Source organism: Anguilla anguilla, chromosome 6 (assembly GCF_013347855.1).
Source record: "Anguilla anguilla isolate fAngAng1 chromosome 6, fAngAng1.pri, whole genome shotgun sequence".
Lineage (NCBI taxonomy): Eukaryota > Metazoa > Chordata > Actinopteri > Anguilliformes > Anguillidae > Anguilla > Anguilla anguilla.
The window spans coordinates 12175603-12183839 of record NC_049206.1 but is presented as its reverse complement, the minus strand read 5'-3'; the positions used below and the strand labels follow the sequence as shown (position 1 = coordinate 12183839).

General features: G+C 43.0%; 1 protein-coding gene and 2 non-coding genes across 3 annotated transcripts; 1 reads left to right on the top strand and 2 right to left on the bottom strand.

Moving 5' to 3' along the window:
- Positions 1 to 191: 191 nt before the first annotated feature.
- klhl6 (kelch-like family member 6) lies at positions 192 to 7088 on the bottom strand. The gene is made up of 7 exons (XM_035424273.1): positions 6290 to 7088; positions 5627 to 5792; positions 4007 to 4456; positions 3080 to 3317; positions 2308 to 2510; positions 1949 to 2162; positions 192 to 1633 (listed from the first exon to the last, which is right to left on the bottom strand). The coding sequence occupies exons 1-7, from the start codon at positions 6571 to 6573 to the stop codon at positions 1332 to 1334; spliced, it is 1857 nt and encodes a 618-aa protein (XP_035280164.1). The 5' UTR covers positions 6574 to 7088; the 3' UTR covers positions 192 to 1331.
- trnag-gcc lies at positions 7065 to 7135 on the bottom strand. Its single transcript has one exon. It is a non-coding gene; the product is annotated as a tRNA-Gly (tRNA).
- Positions 7136 to 7507: 372 nt separating this feature from the next.
- Positions 7508 to 7579, top strand: trnad-guc. Its single transcript has one exon. It is a non-coding gene; the product is annotated as a tRNA-Asp (tRNA).
- Positions 7580 to 8237: the final 658 nt, after the last annotated feature.

Genomic DNA, 8237 nt, shown 5'->3' with positions numbered 1-8237 from the left:
CGGATCCAATGAAATTTTCCAAAGGAGGACTCCACGCATTGTTTACGGGCGGCTCTTTGGCTAGTTTCTATGGGAACGAGAATGGGTTGGGCCAGCCAAAAAAAAAAAAAAATGCTCTGAGCAAGAACCATAGGAAAAATATATGAATGAGCTAATAATAGCTCATGGACAATCAATGGACACTGTTATAAAAGGTTTTTTAAATATCACTTTATTGTAGTAACCAAATCAATTTGATCAAATAAACAAAAACATATATTTATACAAAGATATTGAAACATAAACATCTCTTATTGTGACCCATGATTTCATTGTTTTGCAGTTGCTGTATTTCACAGTCGCCCTCCTCATACAGAACCACAAACCATCTTTTGTTGACATCTCATCTTTTCACATTTTTAATTGCCAAATTTGGGTTCTACAGTAGTGCCTCTCGAGTTACCACTATATGACCCTCACCTGCAAACCAGAATGTAGCAAACCGGCTGGTGGAGAGCACATGCACCTGGGTTGTGTTAACTAATCTGCCAGGTGCTTAAAGGTGTTTCTCTCCACGGTTCGGGGCCGAGACCGGGAGCTCACACCGATGAGTATTTTTGATTTTCATTTAATTTAGTTTCAGTTTTGTTTATCTGAGCACACGACTAAGAAAGAAACTAGTCAACTGAAAAAATGGCCAGCAGATCCCAGCGCGAGCTGAAAAGCAATCCTGGGTTTTACTTTCTCTTGTCTTTATTAACTCAGTTTGTTGTTTTAGTTAATTGATTTTGCCTGGAACCCGTGAGGGAGAAAGGTGAAGATGTTCCTTTATTTAATTTTGTGTTCGTGTGGGTACGCTCTCTCTCTCTCCATGCGGTAACCAACGGTGTTTTCCAGAACTTCCGCTTCTCTCTCCCAGGGGTGTCATGCTGACATGTGACACAGAAGCATTGTGTGTTCCTACTAGGAACCTGATAAGCCAATGAACATTTTACAGCCTACAGACCATACAGTACTTCAGAAGAAAGCTAGTGCATATTTGAGGAGAGCTGTTCATCTCATTCATGTCAAGTCAGTGCCTAACATGTTATATGGGAGAATTAAGCGGTAATCCATGGAATCCTGACCATCTTAAATGATCCTGCCCTTGGCCAATCTTTCCACTTGTATAAAACACACAAAAAGTATCTTGTCCCTGAAACTACGATCAAATTTCAAAGCGAAGAGGCTTTCCCTCAATAGAAGGATTTTCTCGAACATAATACAAAAATGCAACGTTTAGGCAATGAGCATTTTGTTCTGAGGTAATTGAGGTAATCTAGTTGGCAGGGCCCCCATCCGTTTTGTGTATGTCACGCAGAGTCTGTCCCGGCTCGAATCCGCCGTATGTGTGTGTAGGACTTCCTGAGGGTGACACTGCCATGGTGAGACACCCCTCGGGGAAGTACGCACTCCTCTGTCAGCTTCTGCGCCTGAGGGTCCCAGCACAGCACCGTGGCAATCACCTCGTTCTTCTCGTCGCGCCCGCCGGTGATGAACAGCTTGTCGCTGCAAGCGGCAATGCCACAGCTGGCTCTCTCGTGGCCAAACTGCGTCACCAGGCTCCAGGAGTCCTCCCGAGGGCTGTAGGAGTAGAGGGCCTTCATCGCGCCACCTTAGGAAACACAACACATTAGCAAACAGATGCCAGCAAGGACCTGTTCACACAGCTGCTCATAAATGGAATTAGCGCTGCATGGATTTGTAGAGGAAGACTACAAACCCATAACCCAGAGTGACTTTATTCCCCCCCCCCCCCCCCTGAAGATTCTATCCTTTGGCCATGGTATTATTGGCAACAATTTCTCTTTCTACTTTCAAATATTTTAAGTCAGCTTTTTTCATCAAAAGGCTAAAACCAGTCCGGTGTAGCTGACCTACTAACATGCTTCAGAATCAGAAATGATCTTAATATTAGTTTAATACGAACCAACGACGTAGATGTGATCCTTGAAGGTCACAGCGTTCGTGCACTTGGCTTCAATGGGCATGGGTGACTTGAGAGTCCACTCTTTTGTTGAAGGGTCGTAGCACTGCATCTTGTCTGTGGCCAGCTTGCCGTTGGGACCCCCTCCAATCACATACAGCTTTTCGTTGTGGCTTGCAGCAGCGAAGGAGCTTACGCTCAGTACAAGGGGGGGTGCCTGTGACACGTGTACAAAAATGCACAAATGAAATGTGCTGCAAATCTGCCATAAAGAATTAACAGTAAAACATGGTAAATTTCTGCAAGCTATCAAAAAATTGTGAGAGACTGTGAAAGTGTATTGTGCCACCTTGGAAACCCACCTCAGACCAACAGTTGTGAAAAGCGTCATAGGCCTCTACACTGCTGTGTCTTTGTGTGCCATCAAATCCACCCAGCACATAGACCTTCCCACCCAGAACGGCCATTTTGTGTCTCCAACGCCCAGTGATCAGATACTCAATCTGGATCCACTTGTTGAGAGAAGCATTGTACTTCCAGGCCTCATGTTGCGTTTCCTTACCACCTGCAGCATCACAGAAATAGTCGGGATGAACCTGACATGTGGAAGTGGCAGCTGATCTTCACATTTGACGAAGATGACATTCACTGATGTTTGGTTTATACCCGTAAGGTCTACATTATCTGAGGACATACTGTAAACCTGACATTTAGCGACAAGAGCACAGAAGATTGCAGGTAAATAAACTCACAAATTCAATGGGAAAAGATGTACTCTCATGAACCATTTATAAATATGGAGGAAGAGCCTCATGGTAATCTAGAGCAAATAACATGGATTATCAGAATCTATGTCTGTCTGAGTTTGTCCCGGGCTATGAACCAATCAGTCCCATTTTTATATCACCTGTTCTTTCAGTTATTTAATATTTAGCTATTTTCCATACAGTTACAAATGGTTTTAGTCTGCCTAAAGAGTTCAATGTGTTATAAAATGGCTCCACTGCTATCACAGCAGGGCTTAATGGAGCCATGCTAGGGACCACAGATCCCCTTCACAGAGATGGAGGCGGACAAGACTACACAAAGAAAATGGAGCACCCATGTGTGCACAAGAACAGCTGTACTACTTACCAGATATGTATACCTCGTTCCTGAATGTTACACAGGCAAACTCCACCCACTTCTTGTTGTCTGACTCCGTCTCCATCTCGGTGATTGGAAGCTTGGCCACCTCCAGCCGGCTTCGTCGCAGGGGGTCCAGGCAGGTCACCTCCGAGACAAAACGCTCCTCTTTGGTGCAGCCTCCAATGATCATGAACACCTCAGACTGAAATTCTTGTAATCTTGGTTTGGTACGCTCCGAAATTACCTTTGGGAGGAGTCCGAAGTTAGAAAGTACGTTCCATTAGCCCAGGGATGTCAAAGCTGTAGTGCTGCTAATCAAGAGCAAACAATGAGTGGAATTCAGGTGCCAAGCTGGTGGATTCAATAAGGTTTTCCATCAGTGTGTTTGATTTAACAGACTCTATAGAAGTGTTACTAGCTTCTTGGTACCCCCTTTCTTACAGCTTGCTTGCTCATGATTTGCATGTCCAGAAACTTAACTTCTGGAATGCTTTGGAAATCAGATTTAGCTTTTTAAAATGTAGTCTAATTGTGCATTCCCTTCAGTGCTTTAGAATAAAATGTAAAGTACAAGCATAACTCTTCACGTATCTTACACTTAAAAAGAAAGGCAGTATTTTGGCCAAGAAGAGGATCTGAAATATTACTGGGGACGGCGGAATGATGTGTAAAGTGTATAAGACACCACATGCTACACAACATTCCAGTTTCTCTTTCTCTTTCTGATGCATGTAACACTATGAGAAGCTGCTCTGCTGGGTGGCGCATCCCAGTAAGGGACTGTTCTTGTGCATGGATGGGCTGCATCTTCACTTGGTTCATTTTTATCGATCTATATAGCCAAGTAATCACCCAACTTCCCAGATTTGCTAGCAAACTGATTTGAATTAAAAAATGGCATAATGGTACATTATACACAGTATAATAACTTACCTCGTTCCCAGAAAGGTGATACATGCGTGCCTCCTGGAGTAGCGGGAAAGCCTCCGGGCATCTTCTCACCAGGGCATTTGCTTCCACCTTCTCAACGAAGTACCAAGGGTCCATAAGGGGCAGACGAACATGCTGGAGGAGGCAGGGCAGCAGGCGCAGCCTCTCCCCTTCCCGTGCCTGTGTCCAGCGAACCAGTGTCTCGAAAACCATTTCCTCCTCCGAAACGTCCAGATCGTCTCGCTGCAATAGGCTGGCCAGGATGTCGCCTGGGAGCTCCAGGAACTCCTCGTGGGCGACCACGTGGGAGAACTTCTGGACGATGTAGTTCTGAACGCGGGTCTTCAGGGCTACCAGGGCATGGGCGTCTGCCAAGCGCAGGACCCCCACGCAGTTTTCCGGGAGGAGGGCTTCAGCCAGGAAGTTGGAACAAGCATCCACCATGCGCAGGAACTGCAGCCAGAGAGGATGAGAAGCACGCCATTATGGTATGCGTGTAGTATTATACTCTAGACACAGGCTATGTGAACTTAAGAGTTTTTCAGCCCTATAGGGGCTGCAAAAGTGTGTAAAGTCAGGTGTAAAATTACAGGGTTACAAGGCTTGGGCACATTAAATTACATTATTTTATATGGATGTGCTGGTCAAAAGGAGAGAGCATGAGAGTATTCACATTAACTGTACAGGTAATATAAAGATGAAGTTCTATGCAGTTTCTGAACCTCTTCATTTTGGCAGGTGTTCAGTTGTAAACAAGAGCTATGCATTCCACCCCCTCAGCTGCACTCAGAAAATAAGCCAAGAATAGAACAAATAACATCTGTACTCAAACTCAAAAATGGAATCATTTTCACTTCCCAGTCAGACAGCTCAGACAACTATAAGACACATTGCTTTGTTTTTGTGTGACTAAACTTAGATTCTTTGAAACTATTAATTCTTTACAAACCATTTCTGAACATAATATATGATTAAAGCACAGAAATGAAATTGTATTGTGAGCTAGTATACCTTAAAATTAGTTTTTTCCACAAAGATGGCAACGCACAAAAAGTTGTGAATGAAAGTGTTAATTCTTCACTGAAGTACATTTCACCTTTATAAATAAAACTCATTCTCTGTATGCCTGAATTTGTATGATAGTACTCCTTTTAGGTAAGAGTATCTGTCTTCCAGGCTTTCAGTTTTTTACCTCTTCAAATTACAAAATTAACGACAATATAGAAATATTTAAAATTAAGGTATGTACAATAGAGGTTGATTTAATATTCCATGGCAATACGTACAGTAGATGCTGATGTACATTCTATGGAACCTGGATTTTTTTTTTTTTTTGAAACCGACTATGTCCAGCTTGCTTTTGTAAATGTTTACTCCACTAACACCGACTTTAAAAATCTTCCTAGTTTACATACTTTCAGTAGAAACCAAAGAAGGAGAAAAAGAGAAGAGAAACCAGAGTTAAAAACTACAAAAGAGGGAAGAGGACCGAATAAGGCCAGCAGGCTAGACTGGGAAATTATGTACCCACAATGATTCGGGTAAAAGGTTAGTAAGAGCTAAACCATTCCAGTCTGTCCAAGGTGTGGTTAAACAGGGGCTGAAAATGACAGAAGCTTTCACCTGGAAGAGGCTGGCTGCCTCAAGTGTTTTCTGAACGTTGTGCTTGGTGATTTGTACTTTACTGGTGTAGGTATAAGCCAGGAGAACTCTCATGGTTTCTGCATCAACGCCTTGGATGAGGATACGGTCTTCATATTTCTCTCTTAGATCATTGCAGAACATAGCCCTATAAATGAAAGAGTAAGCAGACTTGTGATGCAAATAAAGTGACCACTGGAACAGAGGCAGCATCATACCCTTATAGGAATCACACAGAATTTTTATGTAGAGCTGTCACAAAGGGCCTGATTCAAGTTTACAGAAAAACAACTGTTTGCCTCATTTGTTACAAGAGGGAGACATCAACATCACTAATGATGCATATCTGGAGACTACATACAACAAAACCATAGTTTTTGTGGTTTTTCATCCTGTTGATATAAAAAAAAACAATCTTACCGTTCCGTATCTTACAAAATGAAACTACAAGACTTGAATCGCGGTGCCCTTTCAACAGACCAATACTACTTACTGCAAAAGCATCGCCTTGTTTTTAATATCATCACACAGGGGGTTTTGTTGTCTGTTGACAGTCTAACAGCAATACACTATAAAGAGCTGTGGAAATTCCTTTAAGACCCCTGTACCAAACAAAATGAAGGACAATTTTGTCATTGGATTCACCTGAAATAATGGCTAGCGGCAGCAAGAACCACCCGGTGGCAGGGGAAGTCCTCTCCCTGCACATGAAGTGTCACGTCCGTGAGTGAGCTCTCGAGCCGCAGCGTCTCCAGGCCTCCCTGCAGCTCCGTGGACAGGCCCAAGTCGTCGAACTCGATTTTGCCCTCCTCTTCGCTCGAGCTCTCCAGCATCGCCATGGCCCCTCCTGCTGGGTCTCTCTTCTGTGGTTGTGGCAGTGACTCTGTGGCTGCCCGGATCATGTGAGCAGAGTCCTCCATCTCGTTCATGCTTGTTGTCCGACGCAACCGCCAACTTGGCAGTTCATCGATCCGAGTCTTAAATACTCCCTTCACTTGCCACGGCGCATACAAGCACCATGTGTAGGCGGTCTGTGTTTCCCATTGTCTGAGAAAGCCTGTTTATATGTGTGTGTCTTTCTGTTTTCTTGCGAAGCATTTCTGAGGGGTTGGCCAGGCAGACTTCCTGTTCAAGGAAGTGTTATTCTGCGTGTCTACAGACACAAGCAGGTGCATAAAACAGGAAGCTCTGCGCTTTTGCAACATTGCTCCCACAGTCAAAGGCAGCACCATGCCTTCCTTGTCCTATTTTTGAGAACTTCAGACTTGATCGTGTGCTCCTCAAAACTTTGTCCTCACAATGGACATGCATATCATGACAAAACTGACATAACCAGTAGAACAACCACGGCCACCAGTGTGTTTAGAGAGTTTTTAAGTCTGCAGAAGGCAAAATATGGTAAGAACAGTAAGAAAAGAGCTGCATTGGCCGGGAATCGAACCCGGGCCTCCCGCGTGGCAGGCGAGAATTCTACCACTGAACCACCAATGCCTAGCTATGAAATATTTTTGTGTTCGTCAAAATGAATGTACATCAGAAAAAAAAACATATCTTCTTTGACTATTTCAATTACTTACTGCCACAATAATATTCACTGATACACAAAAGGAATCCAAATAAACAAATAAAACGAATCTCTATATTCATACTCTATGTAAGCTGCCCCTTGCAATGAAGATATTGACTCCTGCGCAGAAGGAATGAATAAATGAATGAATTAATTAATGAACACCTTTCCATGACAATAGTCTTCAAGCGGACCCTTGCAAAAAGGACATTGTCAGTATAACACAAGAAAAGGAAAAATATGTTATGTTGTGTATACTTTTTTTATTACTATTGTCCGAGACCACACACATGCAATCCTCGTTAGTATAGTGGTGAGTATCCCCGCCTGTCACGCGGGAGACCGGGGTTCGATTCCCCGACGGGGAGGCAGAGCATTTTTTTCTTTTCCCCCACCCTCCCTTCCCTTCCCTTCCCTTTCCTAAAACCACTCGTCAGCAACTACACCATCTGCAAGACCTAGGGGCTAGCTGCATAAAAACTTTATGGGCATTAAGCGCTAATATAAGCTATTGATAAATTCCAAAACCAGAAAATGGCTGCCATGGACACATTTTGCCAGATTTAAAATATATAAGCCACTGAACACCTCCACATGAATGACATTTCTAAATATGAACAAAAAAAAGTCCAGAATTTTTTTCCCCCAGTTTTTGTTTACTTCTGTTCTACAAACCTGGCACCTAGATGACAGGATGGATGTACCATGCCATAACAAGGCACAAAACAAACCTACAATTGCCTGCATGTTTTGCTAAACCTCCCTAAAACAAAACCCATTCATTCTCTATGGTAGTGCTAAATCACTACGGATGCAATATATTTCTGGCCACAATGCAGGCTGTAATGGAGCTGTGGCGCTGTTTCGAGTGTTACACAAGTATTTGTTCTACTTACCAATTATTTACAAATAATTCAAAAGAATTGGTCTTTCCAGTTTTATTTGCAAATTATTAAAATATCTGTTTTATGTGTTTCAAAGGAAAATGTGAGTAACAAAAGTATTTCCACTTTGACTTGAATGGAT